General features: G+C 43.9%; 2 protein-coding genes across 4 annotated transcripts in view; one reads left to right on the top strand and one right to left on the bottom strand.

Annotated features, from left to right (window-relative positions):
• Positions 1-9,583, bottom strand: part of LOC107994142 (ELKS/Rab6-interacting/CAST family member 1-like) — a 234,992-nt gene extending 225,409 nt beyond the window's left edge. The window contains exons 1-2 of the mRNA XM_062076529.1: positions 9,281-9,583; positions 7,513-7,682 (exon numbers count right to left, since the gene is read on the bottom strand). The gene's annotated coding sequence lies outside the window, so the exon portion shown is untranslated. The remainder of the gene's footprint in view (positions 1-7,512; positions 7,683-9,280) is intronic.
• A 71-nt stretch (positions 9,584-9,654) lies between these two features.
• Positions 9,655-22,440, top strand: part of LOC107994100 (uncharacterized) — a 230,508-nt gene continuing 217,722 nt past the window's right edge. For 2 of the 3 annotated variants that reach the window (XM_062076526.1, XM_062076527.1), the window contains exon 1: positions 9,658-11,747. In XM_062076526.1, the coding sequence (XP_061932510.1) occupies positions 11,079-11,747 (669 nt within the window). In that variant the 5' untranslated portion in view covers positions 9,658-11,078. Of the gene's footprint in view, positions 11,748-22,440 lie in introns of all 3 variants that reach the window. The other variant, XM_062076528.1, reaches the window with a different exon arrangement.

The following is a 22,440-nucleotide window of genomic DNA, read 5'->3' on the forward strand; positions in this document are numbered from 1 at the left end:
GAGATCGAAGCGGCCTTTTTCCTCCGCCGCCTCCTCCTCTGTTGACTCTGTGAAGTCGCAAAAAAGTCGGGCCTCCTTCCGATACAAGCTCACGTTCGAACCTTCGTGCGTGAGGATAAAGATGTGTGTGTGTGCGTGTATATATTCGTAAGGGATGATGGTAAAGGTTGCCAGACCGCCGACGAAAAAAGGAAGAAAGGCTGCCTGGTAGGAAAAACTCGCGGCCTTCCGTTCCTTTTTTCGAAGAGGGGAGGGGGCTAACCTGGAAGGAAGTGGAACGAACCGGGGGCGGGGGCATTCGCCGTCTGCGAATCTCTGTAACGCGGTGGTTGACCCTTTTTCCCGGAGATTGGAAGAACGAAACGTTTATTATTCGAAACGAAGTGTGTTCCTTTTTCCTACGAAAAGGGAGGGGAGAAATTGGCGACGATTTCGAGACGTAATTATAGATCACGTCCAATAGAGGATAGAATAATGGCGTATCGATAATCGTCCAATAATTTAGCCACGTGTACGGTGCACGGTGGAGAGGCGATGTGTTGCGAGGGATCTCGGAGCGAGAGTGGCACGGTTTCGATTAATTTCGCGGATGGATGGAAGGAAGGAGCCGTCCAGCGCGTCGTATCGACGCGCATGTGGAGCAGCCCAGACGATCGCCTGGTTCGCGCACCGTCTAATAAAAATGTTAATTGCACGGCTCGTTAGAGGACCCCCCGCGACGACTGCCTAGAAGTTCAGCCGGGGTCGCCACGCGGGGAGTCCGCGCGGTATTTGCCTTTAACCGATCTCTCTCTCCTCGAGCTTTTCTCCTCGCCTCCTTTTTTCTCTTTTCCTTTTTCCCACTCGAATCCTCTCGATCATCCCTGGATCGATCGTCGTATTTTAATTTTCAACACTTTCCAGAACGCGCTTTTCAGAAACATCTTTCCAGGATCAACCGGAATCCCGCCTCCCCTCCCTCTTTATCGACGCGGGATCCCATAAAGCGCTTAACGAAACAAACAAAAGGAGGATTATCGTGGCTCGCGCCTGGTCCAAGCTGCCTCTCGCCACGAGTTACGGCTCCGGAAGAGAGTCACGGTTCACCGGCCACCACGGAACGAATGCCTCTCGGGAGGGAGAAAACTTCCTTCTTCGCGCCTTCTCCTCCTCTCGGAGGAGATTATGATTATCCCGAGGTGGCGTCTCGAGTCAGGTGAAGAGCAAACACGGGGTTATCGGGGAGGTATTGGAGAAAAACGCGCATCGCCTTCCAATAATGGAACTGCGACGAGGCGGTAGGCGGCAGAGGGGAGGGAGGGGAGGCGGGTGTTGCGGATCGTGCATTGTTCGGCATTCGATGCGCATCGGTGTGCTACGTGCCGTACGGTGATTTGGCTAACCACACGTTGTTGAGCCATCGGCGGCATCCACGGCATTGTTTGCTCGCTTTGATGAGGCCAATTCGCGTTTCGCTTTTGCGTTTGCGTTTCGTACGGGATGCGCGCACGATTCTGCAGCCGCGTCGTCTCTCTCCTCTCGCTTCTCTCTCTCTCTCTCTCCGCGCGTTGGCATTTATCCTCTGTGAGCGCGAAGGGGTGGGGATGCGGACGACGACTCGTGCTCGCACACGCACGCACGGCCCGTTGTTTCGGAAATTTGGGAACGCGGTTGCAGAGACGCCGCGGCATCGTGTAACGCGGTTTCCATTCGAAGCTTCGACTAAATGATCCGGAAAAAAAGGGGTAACTGTTTCGATTTTTTCCCCCTCTCGTTTTCGTGGCTCGGAGAGAGAGGAACGGAGATTGCCCCTGGTGAAATTATGCAGTGTGGGATTTGTATTTGCCCGGTGAAGGTAAGTTGCGCGTTCCAAGTGTTACTCCATCGACCTTTTCCTTCGTTTCGCCTAAAATCTACCAAAAGGGAAAAAAAACTCTCTGCGTGTCTCTGTGAAATCCACGAACTGGAACATAGAGAGAACGTTTCGTGTTATCGAATCATATACGCGTTGGAACAAACAGAAATCCTGGCTAGAAACAATTAAAACCAGATCTACAACCTATCCCCCAACGCTTCTATATAAATCGAAACGGGTGGTACGAGAGGGGGAGAGAGAGAGAAAAAAATAGAAATAAAAGAGAGAGAAACGGGAGAGAAATGAGAAGCGAATCCGGCACGATATTCGATCGCAATCTATAACAGAGTCGCAGGAGCGGAGAGGGATCGGGCGAAGGACTGGTTTCCACCGAGGAGGCTCGTGAAGAAGCGTGTGTGCGTGCGTGTGCCGGGTCTGCGTATGTCATTAGTGACCCTCTGGGTGACCCCGGGATTCGCTCTCACCATACCGGGCTATCAACACCGACCACCGTGCGCACAGGGCTCCATTACGCCTTTTCTAACGATCCCGGCTGCACGACACTGTCGCAGATTATAGTTACCCGCCACGGATAGTACCTAGCCTTCCCTTACGTTTTATCACGTGTTGCCGAGGTAATGGCAGGATATGTTGCGGCGGAATTGTTTCTTGCACTCCCGAGGCTGGATGGGGAGGGGAGGGAGAGGGGCAGCCTGAATAAGCTACCAGTTTCGCCGGCTTCGTTCCGAGATATCGAGGAGAATTTAAGGGAAGGATTCGAGGTGATGTTGTGGCGCACCTCAACGTGTACGTATATTTGTGGAATCGAGAGAGGAATCGGTGCTCCTCAATCGTAGTTAAAAGAAATGAAAGTTTTCTCTAATGGTTTCCTTCTTTTTCAGAATTTTAAATTTCAACTCAAACTCAATTGTCAAATCTTCAATAGAGAATTATTATTTCGGAGAATTATTATTTCGAATGTAGGAATGATCGAATAATTTCGTATTGTGCAGGCTGCGAGCGTGACGAGTTGACGAACGGAAAGGCGGAAACGTAGGCGAAGGCACGAAAGACTGAAACAAATGGTCCGATAATGCTTAATAATACTTCTCTGAACTCTGACGTGTTTGCTGTCATAGAGAAAATGGTGAAACGGAAATTTCTCGGCGCGGAGGGAGGGCTGATTCTTTGGCAGGTGCACGAACGTGTTTCGAAAAATGGCGATGCGTTCGAAAGTGGCGAGGAGCACGAGGGCGCATCGATCGATCCGCGTGGGACGGCCGTCTGGCGTGGAAGAGTGCACCTAGACGCCTCCTCCGCCGAGAGAGCTGGTAACTGGTGCCCCTATTAAACGCAGACACGAGCGAGCACAGGCCGGAAATTGCCTAATTTCCTGAGTGCGCACGCCGATCCGTCAACCTGACGTGACGGGGACGTGGTTGCACGAACACCGTGACTTTTAATGTCAAGCGTCGAAAGAACTCCACTTGCCGACTATGTGGACCAAGTTTCGTAAACAGGATGCGCCACGATATGACGTGGAACTGTGTCACGGCATTGTGCAATTTCGTTCTCTTCCACGATTGAAGAAAAAATCGTAATAATAATTTTTACGGGTGCAAAGTGGCAAGTAGCCATGTTCTTTTTTCGAACTCGTTTCTTTTTTTAAGTAGGTGAACGGCAATTATTCGCGCTGCAATTTTCTCACTCGCGTGGTTGTTCGCTGGATCGTAAATTTTATTCTTCAACGGTGGAAAAAAAGCGAAGGACGAGTACTTAAAATGCCATCTTTCGATTTTTCGTCCATTAATTTCGAACGAAAGATTTTAAAGATATATGGGACAAGACACGAATTTGAATCGATTCTAAAGCAGATTTTCGGACAAATTCGTCAAATTCTTTATCGTATATTTTACACCGATTTTACAATTCCCACAAATCCAAAATCTGCGAGTACCGGTATAGATAAGTATACGATTATATACAATCTGTACGAACACAAATTCGAATTTGACCGGGGGCGGTACGCGTTAATCCATTGATCGATAATCCGTAACAAGCCCGTGATGATTAATCAGCGATCACGGAATGGTATATATTTGGTAAATCCGCGTGTACCGCGATACGGATACGACGATGTTTGTCGAGAGAATTCCGCCGAGCGGAATGTATCGAACAGCGACCGACCCGGAATGTATCGAGCAGCGACCAAACTGGTCGATACGCAATAAGCTTCGGTTGCGAGTGGCTATCGAGGGAAAGATTAGGCGTTCGACGTGGGTCATCGGTGATAGAGAGACTAATCCCATGGACTTAGGCGCAGCGCGTGCGAACTACGGGATAAGGTGACAGTAGATAAGAGAAGAGCCACAATTAAGAGACGTCAATCGGTCGAGAAACGTCTCACACGTTTATACGTCGTTGAATAACTCGTTGGCCAACTTGGTGATTGTATTATCACTCGAGAAAGATGTAGAAATATCAAAATTATCGATATTAATCAAGACTTTAATTTTTAAAGGCATCTTCGAGTTTTCTAGAAATTTGAATTCTTCTTTTGAGAGCGCAAGTATTTAGTATTTAGTAATTAATTCACGGTGTCTTTCTTATCTTTCTCGTTGCCAGAAAAAGTTCGAAATACGTGGAACGATAATGCAAGAGAAGAAGAAAAGAAAATGACGTTACGCTCGATTAACGGACAATAACGAAAACCGAATAAACGAAGAGGACTAATTTTCGTAGAAAATTACGAAGCACGAGTCGATGAGATCGGGTACGAGGCTGCGTCGAGGTAAAAGGAAAAAAGAAACGCGGGACGTTCGATTCGCATAAAAAAAAGCGTAGCTATGCATAATTTTTCCAGTCCAGGTTTTACGAGAACTCGTGCATTTTTAAAAGGCAATTTCAGCGCGCCGATTCCTCCGTCCCCCTTATTCCCTCTCACCCGCGGCGGCCTTACTTTTCTTTCAGAGAACGGTCATTTTGTTCGAGTAGACGTCCGTGGTCACGATCCATGACGAAGAAGCCCCGTAAGGAAATTTATGCGCATAGCCACGGAGCTGTATACTCACAGCTACCGACTAGAATTCATATCCGTGTGCCTACGTGCGCGCGTCCGTCGATAGATATTCCGTAACACGCACGTTACAAAAGCCGACGTTTGCGACGCACGAAAGGAGATCAATGCGGATCAACCGCGGCTTCCAACAGGAAAAATCGCGTAATCGCGTAATCGAGCCGAGCGAGAACCTCTACGTTTGCATCACGAATGTTATTTTTTTCTCTCTTCTTTCTTTCGATGCGATTACTATATCGAAAGTAGATAAGAGAACGTGTAGTCAAAGAAGCGCAGAAACTTCGAAGTATACGCAATTACGTTCGAAGTATTGCGTCCGTTCGTTACGATTCGGTCTAACCGAAACCGCTGGACGTTACGTAACCGACACACCGAGTCGATCTCTCTAAACATTGGAACAAATCGCTGCGTATTTCGGTCAAATATCACACGAAAAGCCAACATTCCTATCGTGAAATTGAACAGAACTCGAGAGCGGTAACGGGCGACACGGTGAGCGGTATACGAGCAGAGAACGGTGCAACCGCAACATAGTAATACTACGCAAAAGCGAGAACGTTAATCCAAGGAGGCTGGACACGATTCTCTCCTTTGAAGCTTGGAAAAGCAAACAAACAAAGAAATTCCTTTCTATTTGGCCCCTAATTCAGTTCCCGATTCAGCGTCGAAAATAGCTAACGGCCACGGGGAATCGTTCCTATCCGCCAGTCCGCTTCTGCTCCGTGTCGCTCGTGTGCCGTATAACAGCGGACGCGAGCCACATGCGCCGTGGACAACGCAGTCGAGCGCTTCCCCCACCATCTATCCAGTGGGCGGAGCCACGGCTCCCCACCACGCGCTGCCTTCCCCTACGACCCCTCCGTCGCTCTCCCCACTAGGCGACCAACCGACCGTGCGATCGTGATCACCGACACAGACGCACCGAAGAAGTCGAGAGGGACGGAGGGATGGCTCGTGTCGCTCGAGAGTCCCCTTCTTTCCCGTGTCGTCCGTTTGCTGTCCTTTGGCACCGGGGATCCACGCCTTCCCACCTTCCCATTGGCTCGATCTGTCCCCGGGCAGTCTGGTGACACACGCCCATTCGCGATCGTTCTCCAGGAAACGCTGGCCAGAATCGACTCGGCTCTGGGGGCCTTCTCGGTGAAAATTCTTCGCGAGATTGCACGTATTTCAACGGTGTTTCGTCCGACATCCTTTGACCGCGCTGGTAATTACTGGTTTTCACGAGAGAACAGGGGGTAGAGGGAAGGATGGTAGCTAACTTATACGCTGAGAACACGGAATTTTATCGCGCAAACCGTCCTCCGGGCGGAAATTGGAAATTAGATTACTCGGGAAACAACTCGATGCTCGTACATCGCGCAACTGCTCTACTGGGTATCGTCGAGCAGATTGAGAAACACGGACTCGAGAATAGCATTGGGTGGCTCTGCGAAGTATGCTCGGATAACTCTTGACCGACTGTCTATACATAGTATATAGTTTACTCCCTAAACGTATCGCGTAATGTCAAGCCATGAATAAAGAACGTTTGTTCTGCATTTACATATCGAAGAGATGAACATAATCTTAGACACTCACTGTTTGTAAAACAGTGTATCATTTCACAAGCTGATTTTATCATAGTATTGACAAATTTTCTAAATTTTTATTTAAAATCTATTTATTTATTCATTCTCGAATAGCAAATCTGTAATATGATAAATATTGAAATTATTCGATCTATTTTTCATCCGATTATAAAAATAAATAAAAAACATTATCGTTTAGATAACCGAATAACAATGCGTTAATATAATGCAACAAAAAAAAAAGAGCAATGTCTAAATTCGCATTGGCCCCGGAAATAAGTCTAATTTTCCGAGGATCTCCGTTACAGCTGGGCGTATCACCGCCTAACCTAAACAAGCCGGTAATCGATGTACGCGTTTGACGTGGGCTTGTTTTTCTTTGCCCTACGATACCCATGTTGCCCCGTCGTTCCCCTCCCAACCAACGATCAGACAGCTGGGAAGCGTGGCCCGGTTGCGTAACGAGGAGCCGCTCTCCCCGGCCCGTGAAATATCATCGTTTTCGCTCGTTGGTTATCGCGCGGGAAACCGCGCGTTATCGTCGGGCAGAAACGCGGCTGAAAAATCGGCAGCTACGTTTTAAAGGTCGCGGACGATCTCATGCCGGACATTTTTCGATCCCGATATGTCACTGTCAAGTGGTATCGGTCAAGCTGACGTGTTTCAAACGTCGTGGATTTTTCCTTTCTGCGTCACTGTTTCAAAGAGATAAATCTCGTTGAGTGACTGGAATATGTTATTGCGTTAAATTATGGAAGACTCGCGTTTATATTTATTAAAGTTGTAAATTTTGAATATATATATATAGTTTGAAAATAGAGCTAAATGATCAATTAATTTTTATTATTAAATTTTTTACGTTAATTCTTCGATATATATAAAATTCGAGATTATTGAACAAGACAATGACTCTGTCCTTTATCAAGTACACGAGGTTAGATGTTTATCAGAAAAAAAAATGAAACAACGTACGAACGTAACAAGAGAAAGATGCAATTGCGATAACGACAATAGAAATTGAATTCTCTCACCAGTCATCCTGCTGTGAAGCTGCATACGCATAGATACGTGGACTATTGTACGATCGAAAGAAGGGAGTCGAGAATCTTGTCTCCTTTGTCTCGAAACCGGGGCGCAGGTAAAGACGCGTACGTTACTTACCAATAAGGTATCTAGGTATAGTTGAGAATTCATGGAAAATCTATAATAAAAAAAAAAAAAAGAAAAGAAAAGAATTAATAATTGAACGGATCAAAAAACATGCATAAATTTAATTTTTAAATATCTAATATCGCAAAATTGAAAAGGACGGTTGAATTTTTTCGTGCCTTCTTTGTCTCATTGTGTAACGGTCGTACGAGTCTTGACGACTACTTAACATTGGTTAAACTCCCATCCACTATGTTGTCGAGCGATGCTCGGTGATCTAGTTAGCAAAATTGGAATTGAAAGCGTGACTGTTCGACATTACGATAATTTATCACTCAAATAAATGTTCGCTCGTGGTGTTCAGCCGTGTACAAGTATCAATTTACATGACGCAACGGATACGTAATCTGATATATCGTGTAACGGCGCGCACAGAATCGCGAATGGCGGTTCTCATCGAAATAGACGCTGAGGGTAACGTAGAATCGAAAATGATAAATTTCCATCTTTTCGTGCCACAATTGTAGGTACTTTCCTTATCGACTACTCACGTCGAATATTCGCTGCAATGTTATTTTTAATGCGTTTGTATTCGTATCGAACGATGTATTTGATTAATTTTATTTACTTATTCTTTATTATTTTATTATATATCACAGACATTATATGCTAATAGAGCGAAGAATATATCAAATAATGATAAATAAATTGCTTTAAATTAACAAATTTACTACATACAATGTATCATACAATGGAACGAACAATGCATAAAGTATTGGTAAATAAATTGCATTAAATTAATTTAGGCATTTGATATTTATTAATACTTGTCTATCTCTCCTTTATTTTGAGCAAATTGATATTTTCTTTGTCATATATAAATGATACTTTAACGAATTAGGAATGTTTATTAATTTTTCAAATACCATAATTTTTTTTGGTTATGTTAGCAACACTCAATGAATAATTATCCACAGAGAAACACGTCAAATGAAATAATATGGATTTATTACATTCAATTTAATATGTTTCAAATATAAAGTCTATGATTTATCAGCATTAGAATTTATTTTTTTCAAATATATATTTTTATTTAACCTACTTTTAAATGCTCTTGATACACTGAGCATCGAAATCTAATCGAAATAATATTAAAATTGATTAATTTAGAAATAAAAGAGGCCTATAAATTAATAAAAGTCGATAAGAATCATAATACTATAAAAAAATAAAAATCATTACATACCGGATTTGTAGTCTAACAAAAATGACAGACGAATCTACTATGCTCTGAAGTTGCGCATAAGTCGAACTTTTTTATCGACATAGGTCGATTAGGTAATTGTAATATTGTAACTGCAACGCTATATTAGTTCAAATCTTGCCCATAAGTAGCTCGAATCTTCTCGTTGCAAAAGTGTACGCGTCTTATTTATATTCGTTATTAGTTTTTTTCGTAGTGAGATTACGTATTGTTGGTGAAAACATCTCAGAAGTACGTAAAAATGCGAATACAAAAACGAGATAAAGAAAGAGGTAAGCGAATTATCCAATTGATATTTTCAATCTACGTTCTTCGTAATAAACAGGATAATCAAAAGCATACAGAAATAGAACATAAAAACTACTCGAAGATTTATATTTACTTACGTTTCGAAAGAATTAGACTAGCAGTAACAAAAAGAAGCAAAAAGGAAATCAAGTTTGGAGAGGTTAGACAGGTTCGAAGAACGTTCGTTTAAAGAGATATGGTTTGTCGAGGGACGGTAAATGGGCGAAAACGCGGCGGAGAACGCGTAGACACATCGCGAGAAGAAGTAGTAAACCGTGAATAGAAGTGCACTGGTAGATTCAACAAAAGGTGAACCCACAAAGTGGGTCTAGCTGTGTAGGTCTACGGAAGGCGGGAGGCAACCGGCCAACTCCGTAGGTAGAGGAGATATATCGGAGCTCGGGCGTATTCGGGCAAACTCGTGCGTTCCCGCTAGCTGGTGGTGGCCGCGCACCTCCGCCAAGTTTCACGCTGCGTGGAACGAAACTCGTACGCGATCAGCTCGACCGAGGCAATCCGGCATCCTTACGTATGCTCGTTGCGTTCTTGACCGATATGGTGTTTTTTCCCCGTAATTCGTGACCCTGATCGCGAGATAGCGTCAATCGCGATAGGTAAAACCGAGTATCGCGTCAAGAGAGCCAGGTTCGATCCCCGGACGGTTCGACCCCCTCTTGTTGTCTGTGTGATTGAACGAGAGCAAGCACGTCGGTTGCCGCTGGATTCTCGAAGCAGTGTACCGTAAAAAGTTCGCGGAACACGGTGAAAACGCGAGTCGTCCGTTCTCGCGTGTACATATACACGGTGTTTCACGCTCGACGACGTCTTGTCCTCTCTCGTTGTCGGAGAGGGAGAAAAAGAGAAAGAAGAGAAGCTCCGAAGCGTGTCTGCATCGTGGACACTTCGTTTGTTCGCTCGCGCCAACAACCAGCTGGAAGTGACAACCCTCCGGAGAAAATCTATCTCTCCTTCGTTTACCGACGCTCAATAGAAATCGTGCGACTCGTACGAGCGACACTCGACGAATGACGAGAAGGAAAGGGCCCCCGATAGGGCCAGGTAACGATCCGACCGAAAGAAAATCGGAGTCGTAGGCGGGGCCTAAGGTCGGGGACACGTGACACGGAAACTGTCACGCCGCCCTTGTCCTCCCCTCCTTCACCCCCTCCACTCGACCGAAAAGCACCGAGCCAACTATACGAGCGCTGCTTCTACCAACCGACAGCGTGCCGCCGAACGCTTCTGTTCGCTCCTCGATTCTTCGCTTCTTTATTTCGTTGTGCTCGACCGATCAATTTTTTCATGCTGGATATACAAGCGCACGCTTCACGATCGCGATGCTTATGATGATGCTCCTCTAAGAATACATTATATTTAAACGACGCCATATCATTTTTCCATGCTCGTCGCTCTTGGAACTTCGAATCTTCAATTTTAAAACGAATTATAAAACGAAACGATTTATAAAATCAAATAAGAAATACAACGATACAAATGTGATATCAGAAAAATTTTCAACGAATTTTTTTTTTTCATAATATTTCGTGACTCGAAAAAACGAAAGTAGCAGTGATATCGATAATAGTGTTTAAAATTTAACTTGTATTTGCCACGTTTTTCATCATCTGACCGTATGATATCAAGAATGATTATTAAAGATTACGATAAATTCGATCATAGGACTTCAAAGTGATCGCGACACTTCTCGACGTACAACGTAATCAATTATTTAATCTTTTTCAACAATACTGGTTCGCGATTGTACTCGAATAATGCTCGTTCAATCCATCGATTGCCATAATACATTCGCGATCATATTTATGATTCGACCGTTATTCGACACGGTCGGATTCGCAGTTTGACGCGGGCCGCCGCGTCACTGTGGATATCCTTAGGATGCAGCAGGGTAGTGTAGGCGACGGGGACTCGGCCCCGAGAAATTCGCCGAAAAACTCCAACACGGGCGTCGCCGACGGTCGAGTTCGGGTTAAAGTCGAAGCGCCAGAGTCGACGGAACTGTTCGACGTTAAACGAGAAACCCAAGACGAATATCATGCCGTTCATCACGATTACCATTATGACAGGAAACCAATCGTTCCAACGAAGTTCGATGCAAATTCCGAAATTATCAATCAGTGTCAGCCACCCCATCAAGGTTATCCACGGCCGGTAAACTCCGGGCTTCCGAATTCTTATGGATTTTCACATTTCTATGGGCCAACAATGCTGCCTCCCTCGTTTCATGGCGCCAGACCATCTCCAGATCGGCCTATTGGGAAAATTGACGAGCATGAACACGAACAGGAACGTTACAGAGTGCCCGTGTCTGGTGTCGCTAGTGACAGTGTTTTTATGCATCACGATCCTCATAGATACGAGATTGGTGATTACCATGGGAAAGGATACCCTGGAATGGCTTATCCCGCGTTTCGACCATCGATGCAGCAGCGTGCACCGATGTATACCGGTCATCACAACAATAGTAGCTACAGGACCGCGCAGTATCAAAACAGAAAGCGCAAGTGGAGCGGCGCAGCGCTGCGCGGAATGCCGCCATCGATGCCTGTGAGTCATACTTTTTTTTCTGTGTTACTTTTTTTACCACTTAAAATAGACTTAATCTACAAGCATTTTATGAAGTTGTATAATATTTTTGATATTAATGTTTGTTACGCAACGAATTGAATTCATTCATAACTACAATATATGCTTATTGTGATTATCATATATTATTTTTAACTAAACTAAAAATGATTTATTGAGCTTTTATTAAAAGTTTTTAAGGTTGTAAGCTTTCTAAAATTGTTTTTCAATGACAGTGATTTATATTCTGAGCGGATGAGCGAATAGGGATGACTTCGTCGATAGTTCTCGACACAATTTTTGCTGATTAACTAAAATCGATTATTTCGATTCTCAATTTTCGTCTCAAATTCTATTGCAAATTGTAATTCGTTAATATCGACACGCAGTCAAAAATACCTTTTGTTTGAATCATTTTTAATCGTATTCGGTATTATTAACGATGTATCGAACGCCGTTTTTTTCTGTTCAGTCCTATCGTAAACAAAAATAACGTAAGAGAAACAAGTCGACGTACGTTCAGCTTTTATTCCTCTCTAATGTAAAAGGAATCGAAAATCCTAGCGTCGGAAGAAAAAGTGGCGTGTAACACGGATCCGGGATAGAATCGTTGGTCGGTCACGTCGCGTTATCGTCGCACGACCTGCGAAGATTGCCCGGGGTTTCCCGTCGTTTTAATGAAATCGAATGAAAGTTCAGATCGGCTCGGCCAAAGTAAGGAAAAAAAAAGAAAAATTACGCCGGTCCACGCTCGAAATTACAGTGATTACACGCGGCGTGTCGGTTTGGCCCCTCGAGGGGAAGAACCGTGTTGCTCTCCATGACTCGAGGAGAGGCCCTTCATTCAGCGTGGACCATGGTGCGATCAACGAGCGGGAAACGGTTCGCTCCGACGATTATTATAATATCGGTGGATTAAAATAGATGCGCGTGTGGCGGACGCCATTTCGATGGCGACTTCTTGTCTGGCCTCCGCGATCCACAACCAAACGCATTACGTATTCTATGGTTATATAATGTGTACGAACCGCGTGGTTACTTTACAAATTACGCCAACACCGGCTCGGCTACCGCACGCTTCGATTAATTCAAATTGGCCGCTCGCTCGCCCCGCATGAATTAGCCCGCTCTTTTTTCTTCCCGCCTAATTGCGATCCACGAAATCCGCGTAACTCGAGGAGGGAACGTGACTGGGAAGTGGGTCGCGAATTAGACCCGTGTTATCGGGTCAGTCTAACCGAACGTGAGGTCGAGACCAGTTTTAATACCAGTTATATACGAGATTTAAATCGCGGTCTAAAGCGTGAGTGTAGGTATATCTATAAGTAATGGATTCGGTTATACAGCTATTTTTTAATGCATGGTATATCGCAAGCTCTGATAATCGATGTATAAGATTTACGACGATTTTTTATTACATATAAATACAAATACAAACGTAGAGATAGAATAAACCGTTTCACCTTTATTTAGAATGCAATAAGTTTCAATGTCAGTGTCTTTCTCTCGTCATTTATCTAATCTCCATTTAATCGAATGTAAATTCGATCGTAAAATATTAATTGCTTGAAATAGATCAACGACGATAAGCTAAATTTCTGACACTTTTCATCCCCTTTTAACGAGAATGCGTTATCTAACTCGTAATCAGATACCGAGGAAGGTGATCGATGGCATCGCGTTCACGAATCCCTTCTATCCTCGTGCGAAAAGACTAAATTACTGGATCTCGGCAAGTAGATCTCCACCGTTTCCACCGACTTTAATTGGTCCCCGTTGTTTATCACCTGACAACCGCCTTACCAGACAAGAGGAATTACGCCGAACCGCTCCAGAAACGAGAGAGAACGATCGCGGAACTGTCTTCCGTTTTAAGCTCCGTATGATCGCGGAATCGCGCCAAATCGGGACGAGGCGCGACTCTCCTATCTATCTCTCCTCCCTGCCTACGGTTTCCGCGCCGAAACCGAGTGTGGCCGTGAGTTCCTCTTCTCTCATCTGCATACCGTTTCCTCTCTCTAACGATCGTTCATCTTCCGCGGCGGGACGCACGCACCTGTATCGAGATAACGCGGCGTAACGTATATACCCGGGGCGAATAAGGGCATTGAATCGAAGCCGATCCCTTTCGACTTTCCTCGGGCTAGCTCGGCCGCGGATTACCGCGGAATCGATCTATAAATTTCGCGTTGGGAAATGGTGCACCTGCGCCGAACAGAACTCCCCCAAATCGATCTCGATCGATATGGCATCGATACCTGCGTGTGGAACGATCGCGAGGAGATCGCCAGGACTTTTGTTTGACCCTAAGAGATTTTTTTTTAAGAGAATGTCGATCCGAGAGATTCCGATGGTTAAAGTGACAGTGGAGAGTTGATTTTTATTTGTATTTTTTTTTTTTTGAGAGAGAGAGAGTTTTTAAAAAATGAAATTTTTTTCGGTAAAGTTTAGTGGGAAAATTTTGATTTAGGAAATTTGATAGTGTTTTAATTAGCTTGTTGAACGATTTGTTTGTCGTGTCGTGCGCATAATTTTGAAGGATTAAAAATGACATTCGTTTTGTAATTAATATTGGGAAAAGTTGCGTAATTAATTTTCGTAGGAAAAATATTTCTTTCTATATTTCGATATCGGGTGCAAAATAATTGGCGAGAAATTCGATTAAAAAATATTCAATTACCGCTATTGAGTCTTTTTAACAACTTTGATAACGATGTAAAAAATATTCGATGGACGTTTGCGTTATCAAGTTTCATTCGTTACACGTGCATAACCGCAAGCGTACTCGCTATATCTATACACATTTTTGGCTATTAGTTCACTTTACTACCGATATTACCTCAACACTTCCTCGATATATTACGAATGGCGATATTAGATGCGTTTACTCTACGTGGAAGAAACAGCACTCTCAAACCTATGTTCAACCATCATATGTGCATACATTTACACGGGCATTGAAACGCGCAGCCGGTGTAACAACTTGTCAGTCGGCGCGTACACCGAAAAGGTTAAAGGTTGGCTGAGATGAGTTATGCAGTCAATTGGAATCGATCACGGAGTCGTCGAGCATTACCGTTCTTCCCTATCGATCCCGTTACGGGGCATGGGACGCCCACTTAATAATTTCGTTACAAACTTGTGTTACATTCGATCCCAACTATTGTCCCGTCAATAAGGAGGATTATACGGAAGTAGCTGTAATAACTCGTCCGCCACGACAATTCGTTTCTCTACACCGTATTTCCATAATCATATACGTCTAATTATGCGACTAACTGTAAAACATTGTGCCGCTGAATCGAACTTGATTCGCGTAATTAAACCATCTGTACTCTAGATCGTATGTAACGCTGAACGGTTCGAATCAACGCGTAAATAATACGATACGCGATTCACCGAATGCCAATGCAATCACCTTAAATCGTTAAATAAATCGGAACGAGTCCGTTTCGTTGCCTTCTCGATAGGAAGTCACCGATTGATTCTTTATAATATACGTGTTCTATACTAGATCATAGTACATCTCGTGATTCCACGAACATGGAAAAGTATACGGTGAGATAGATTTTGTTACGAGATACGAACGCGGATAAGTACAACTTATCCGAGCCGGGGATACGTTATTTAGCCGATTTACAAATAACACGATCGATAGAGAGAAACAGCGAAAAAATTGCAGAGGCCTGAAGCGATTCCGCTCGCCAGATGCGTTTTACAAGCCGAGGGCCTGGAACGCGTTTTTCTACCTGGGCCCTCGTCCAATTGGCCGCAGCACATGGTGCTCAGTGACGCGCGATTCGTTTCGTCTCGTATCCACACGTGAAAACAAACCCATATCGAGTCGATGAGGAAAATATTTTTTTCTAGTAATGGCCGTTTAAAACGAAAAGTAAAAAGATTTATGGATTTATTTCGAAACACTGTGCGAAAATATATAACGTACAATTTTGTCTCGGATACGACTTCGGGAAAGATCGGAAAAATTCGGGATATATCGAGAATCTTACCCGATTCTAGCCGAATTTTTCCGATCCATCCCGAATCTCTAACCTCACGAAAAATATAACGAGTAGTTCGAAATAGAATCGCGAAACTGCGACGTGTATTTATATCGAGCCTGAAAACAAATAAATTAGAATGTTTTGAACACTGGACACAAATAACGGGTCGATGTATCGAGAAAGAAACGAAGAACTGGTCAACGATGTTTGAATACAGTTAGACAAGCATCTAATGCGTTGCGTGTGATAGATGATGATAGAGGTTAGGTATTAGGTAAGCGTTGTTCTCGAAGATGGATAGGGGAGGACTGATTCTTTAGTCCAGGGATATTGTACAAGTTTAATATTGTCGTTTGTTACACGTGGGGAGTTTTAAAGGGACGGGTAGTTGAGTAGGACACAGTCAATGGCGAGAGATTTATAGACTAATATGTACGCGTAACGACGTGGGGATAACATCACAATGGTAGGTAATATTTCGAAAAAATAAAACTGCCGTTCCTTTTATTTATATTCGTTAATCAGTTACTTTTGTCTGAAAGGAGCGTCTAACGAGGTGTTCGACAATGATAAAAAATTCGTCAAATTAAGCTTGTAACGATACCATTCATACTAAACATCTATTTCATCGAAATCGTACCGGTCAAAATTAAACAAGTAGCAACTCGACTATCGAACTGCTTCGTTCGAATAATTACTTATTCCTTTGGAAACATTTCGTGATCGCGATATAGTTAACCAACTACTTATGTCCACGGTAATTTCGTGCTTCGTATGGGCCGATTCACAACCGAACCGTGATTCTGAGGCAAAAAACGTCTCTCGGGCCCTGAATTCCATTGTGCCCGGCCTCCGGCGAAGGCTGCACGCTTTTCATCGTTAACAAGCATGCTAGACAACGTTTATTCACTGCCACTCTCCACAGGGAACAAATAGCGAAGAACTTTCCTGCTCGTGACGATCGCCGGAAGAATCCGGAATTGCAAACCGAACTTTTCTGGCTCGTAAAACGATTTAAGTGCGCAGAAGCGAGCCTTGGAATGACGCGGAGAGATCCCTAGACCACGAAAAAAGATACACCGCGTGACTTTCCGTTTTTCAATGTAAATCACGGAACTCCTGGAAACACTGTCGTAACTTGTAAGAATGTGGACAGAAGTTTATTTGTGGTTTTTCTTCCGTGGTTACTGTTTACAGTAGCTGCAAAAACTATTTGCACGTGCCTTTCTTGTTTGATTTTTCTAATCGTTCGAAAGTATCGCACGAAGTTTGCACGCGCGTAATTTACAATCAAATTTCGATTCACCACAAATTTTATTTTTGTTTTGCCACGAGAATTACTTACTCACGATTTAATCCATAATTAATTCAAAATTCTACTCCCGATCCATCCATATCCATTTTTGAATTTTGATTATCTGAAATTATCTCGAACAATCGAAACGTCATTTAATCATCATTTCGCGCCCAATTACGTATAATTACGCGTAACGCAAACGTTAGTACGAAGTTAGCCTCGTTCAGAGCACAGATGGATTAATGTCGTTTCCGTAATCGAGTATCGTCGAGTTAACGACAAACGGTCCGCGACAAAAAGCGTGCGCATCGTTATATCGCGTTGAAACGGTGCATCCCGATGATACGGTACGTGGTCAGGCGAGTTTGCACGGGATCTCCCCTTTTCGACGTGTGTACCGCGCAATCACGCGGCATTACATGTCACTTTGCAGCGCATGAATAATTAATGGGCACCGTTTTATTTCCCGTGTCGTTTTACGGCTCTCGCTTTTTCATTTTCCTCTCTTTGACTTCTCGGTCAAACGCGATCGTTCGCAGCCGTTTCCGCCCAGGGAAAAAATGCACGCGACCGACACGGCTGATCGCGTACACGTAATCGCAATAATTCCGCGTTGATGCTGCGCTCTATTTAGTCTCGTTTAACCGTGTCGCTCACATTTGTCTCTATTTACGTCGCTTTTCTCAACGAGGTAATCTTTACGTATGCACTTGTTAATGCACTTTCTTTAGAATATATCGATCTTCCGCTTGGGAAACATATTCCAACTGGTTGTAAATTTATTTTCTTTTCTTTCTTTCTTTTTTTTTCCATCACTAGTTATTTCAAAAATACATCGAGTTGTAATCCAATTATCCGATCACGAATACCGCCGATCGAAATAATTATTCGAGTGTTATAAGGCGTAATTTGCAATTAACAAAATTATTTACACAATTCTTCTGTCATTGATTCTATCAGGAATATACACAATTATTGCGCAATAATAATTACACATTGAAATTGAATGGCAAATATTTACATCCTCGCTTGGAAACACAGAAAGTAATTACAACATAGAAACTTGGAAACCGGTTGAATTTAAAATAGCCGCGTGTAGAAAGATTGGCTCGGGGAGAAAAACGTTAAAACCTGAGCCAAGCCGTATATTTTATCGTATCTAACGAACGGTGTACGATATTTACGTATCCATCCGGAAGATTCGCTCCGGATAATCGAAACGCAACCGGATGCGTTTAGGATAGGCTCGAAGAGAGTTTATTGCACATGTACGCGTCTCGGTACTCGGAGAAAGCGTATCAAAGCGTCCCAACCACTAATTACCATCCGTCGTGAACGTCCCCAAAAGATAAGATAACGGGTATCCTCCCCGTTTCGCAATAAAAGAAAAAACCCCTGCGTTCAATCCCATCTAAAATTGCATCCTACGAGGAGGAGCAGGAGGAGGAAACTAACTTCCTGGAGGAAAATTTATTTGGTGGATACGAAGGGGGAGGTTCCTGCTCCTCGTCCGCCACCCTTTCTGCAAACAACGTGTGCACAACGTTAAGTGGAGTTAATGAAAAAACGGACCGATTCTTGAGAAGGACCGAAGGGGGATGATCCGTTACACCGCTGATGGAGGAGGAGGGGGGAGGCAGACAACAGCCCTCCCTCCACGTCGTTATTAAAAGAAGGAGACGACAGGCGCGTGACAGGGCGCGTGCGCTGCGAAACCGCAACCCCAAAGCCGCACGAATAATTATTTATTCTTCTCGTGGTGCTTCCCTCCTCGAGTGGCGTGACGATTCTCTTTCCTCCCTGTCGCCACGTACGATTCCATTCTTGAGGGGGGAGAAGGGAAGTCGGTCGAAGGCTCTTCCGGTCTCGTTTCGTTCGAGCCGAGATTGGCCGGCCAAATGTCTTCTCGAGAGGGAGGAAGGTGAATATTTCGTGGATTTTAAACGGGTAAAGATAGAAATGATAAAGTTTCTGCGAACGGTTTTGTTGATTTTCTTTAGGGAAGGGTTTACTTATTTCCTGTTTGCGAGGAAAATTTGTAATGGTAATGCGCGACACGTATTCAAGAGTGCATATCCAAGAGAGAGAGAGAGAGAGAAAGAAGACGAAAGATAGCGCAGTTTTTATGCAAATGCGACACCTCGTTAGAGAAATCGTCTCGAGTCCTTCCAGAAATCTTAACAAAAAAAGGGAACTTACGGTGTGTAATTACACATATCTCGATATCGTCGAGTTAAATTTCAAAACCCGTGGAATATTCTTTTGCCGGGTTGTTCGTGGCAATTACCATTAATTTGTACTAATCAAGTTTTAGTTTCCCTTGAGCCGGGCGTTGAAGAAACGCCGATACACCCCTACGATCATTTTTCCCATATGCATCCTCCTCGAAATTATATTCCTTCTCCTCTCTCGCCATGTGAATCGTCTCTCCAGTGGCCGGACGGAGGCGGTGCCGAGGCGAGGCCTCGTGGAAATTCCGTGAGGACCCGCGCATTCCGCCAGGATCGATAGACACGCACGAATATTTTCGCATAGCATTCTATTCGTGTCTGTCTATCGTGGACGAACGCTATCGTGGCGTGGCGCGGGATCACGCGAACGCGTGTCACGATGCTGCGTGTCGATTTTAACTAACCGCTCGTTAAATGCTCCTCTTCAGGGGCGAGTGCTTGTCCGTGGGTGATAGGTTTTCAAAGCGAATGATATTTTACCTTTTTCTTCTGAGAAATCGGGGGAAAAAAATTTCATCAACCAATCGATGTGCTTTTACAAGTTTTGCGTAGGAAAGAATTAGAAATATAGGGAGGGGGAGGGGGGAAAATGTAGGACAGGATATATCGCAATATCGAAAGGAATAAATTCGTATTTAAAAAGTAATTCGATCCGTGTAATAAAAGATTAACGAGCAATCGCTCGCATTATCTGTTTGCTTTAAAGATATCAGATTAAGTGGTATTAATGACACGGTAAAAACTCGCGCCTTATTGATCACTGTCATAGGCTGGAAATAAAAACATTGGGCAAGTCGTTTCATGGTTGAAAAATGTTGTTGGATTTTATCCATCGACTTCCTTTCTCTCTACCGGCTTAATTCCATTTACAGTTAATAATGAAGGAACGTGTCCTTTCGGGAAATGCGGGATATCGGCTGGAATGCCGGTAAAACGTCCCCTTCCAAACGGCTCGTTTAATGTTAATCGCGGACATTTTTATCCCATAAACCCAGAGGAATTTCAATCGCGAATAATTTCGAAATTAAGAAGAAGTTTCCAGTGTAACGGTAATTTCACAATCGATTCGTTCTTCGAAAATATCGTTAATATTATCCCGAGATGCAACGATATTACGTTCAATTTCAGTCGCGTAAATTGTTTAACGCGACAAACGAGATCCGAAGAGCAGAAAAAAGAATTGTCGATACGACAATTCCCGAATTTGATCGATGCGTGTAGCGCGCGTTCTCTCTTTGTCTTATCGCATTCGGTTCTATTAAACGTAAACGAACGAGCGTACAAAATGTAAAAAAATAATCGCAGTTAAACGGTTTATCTCTGAACAACGCTTTTATGGATGTATCGGAAAAAGTTAAATAGTCTTTTCGATAAAAACTTCTCCATAAAAAAGGTAATGGAAGCTTATCTTTTTCCGCAAAACGGCATCCGCCTCGAAAAGCGCGTCCGAGCATCATGGACAATGCACGTTACATTGATTCTTTACGAGGCCACTTGGATAGCGGCGGCGCTGTAAGCGTGCATCGAACGTTATTGTAATGCGGCTAACGTCGCACACCGACGCCGATTATGTTACAAAGACACGGAACGGTCGGTTACCGGCTTAGCCACTACCACGCTTTACGATCGCTGACACCTACCGACCCGCCAGCGATCGCCGACATTATGATCACCGCCATTAAAGTAATTGATGCTATTTAGAGGAGATACGCTTCTCGTACAACTTGACCCCCGTGACATCGAATGCCTCGTCGCGCGAATCATTTCGATTCGAATAATTTCGACTTCGTTTCTATCGCGTTTTAACCTCCGATATCTGCGCGTATCTGTTTGTTTACGTTGCGAATAAGTAGAATGGTAGAGGTTACCGCGTCCCCACTTTAACAAAAATAACAAACTTGCAACGTTCGTACGATATTTCGTCTACCAACGTTTGCCAACATTTATTTCTCACGAAGGAAAACAAAGAAGGGGGGACAATTTGAAAGGACAACTGCGGTTACTGAACGCACAAGCAGGATCTCGATTCTTCATGCCAGGACGCCCGCTTCTCACCATAACGAGCAGATATGGTGGCTGGTCAAACACGACCCAGTGATTCTTTATGGGGCCATTAAACGCGCGCCGAGTCATAGTCGCATGGTAAACATTATTATAATCCGACTAGCGTGGCAAGGCTGCGCCGATTACTTTACAAAGGCACGAAACGACTGCTTTAGCATCGCGATTCCGCTTTACGATCGCTGACACCTAGCCACGGCCGAGGCGGAACGCGCGCGCACGAGTGCTCGCCGATATTACGAGGGCTCGAATATTAAAGTAATTGATGCCACCATAAAACACGAAGCACCGGTGTCTCTGCCGGTTCCTCGCCTCGAATCGCCCCGCGGTGCTCGATTTAACGCGTCGATATTTTTTCCCCGCCCTTTCGCGGAACCCGAGCCGCGGATATCGACGCTTGTTTCCTGGCTAAACGCCTGTTATTATTTGCGCCAAGATTTTTCATCCGCTGTCCAACCGTTTTTTTTTTTTCTCCTTTTTCGTCGAACGAAAAAGTCAGCAGTTTATCTGCTCGCGAGCCAAGAGGATAAATTTTTATACGAGCACTTGCGTATCGGTTAGCTTTAGATCCAAGTTAATTAATTAATCTTGTTTGATAAATATCGAATATTTAGGATAGTTATATATTTAAAAATATATTTTCCTTACGAAAATTTCTTCCTTGATTCTTCAACAACAAAAGCAGGCGTAAATTTAATCCTTTTTCTCGAAGATCTCGAGCTATTTCTTACAAATGATTTCGAAATATTTGATCACGTTATATCTTTACATCGAACAATTTCAATAAACATAATTATAAAACATCGAACGAAGCTTTAAAATTTTTTTTTGAAATATTCACATTGCAAATAACAAGAAGAGAGAAATATACGAATTCGAGAAGAAGAATATAAAAAAAAGGGAGAAAAATTTACACGGCAAACACACCTCGCGCCAGGAAACACGAAAAGTATCGCGCCGTAAGAAGCGTAAAATTCATAGAGCACGAAAGCGCGGAGTTTTTGCACCGCGGAATAATAATTTCTCATTCCCGCGAGAGCCGGAACGACTTCATCCCGGGGACCGGTGCGTGTTCGTCGCGA

The sequence above is a fragment of the Apis cerana genome, linkage group LG6, assembly GCF_029169275.1.
Source record: "Apis cerana isolate GH-2021 linkage group LG6, AcerK_1.0, whole genome shotgun sequence".
Taxonomy (NCBI): domain Eukaryota; kingdom Metazoa; phylum Arthropoda; class Insecta; order Hymenoptera; family Apidae; genus Apis; species Apis cerana.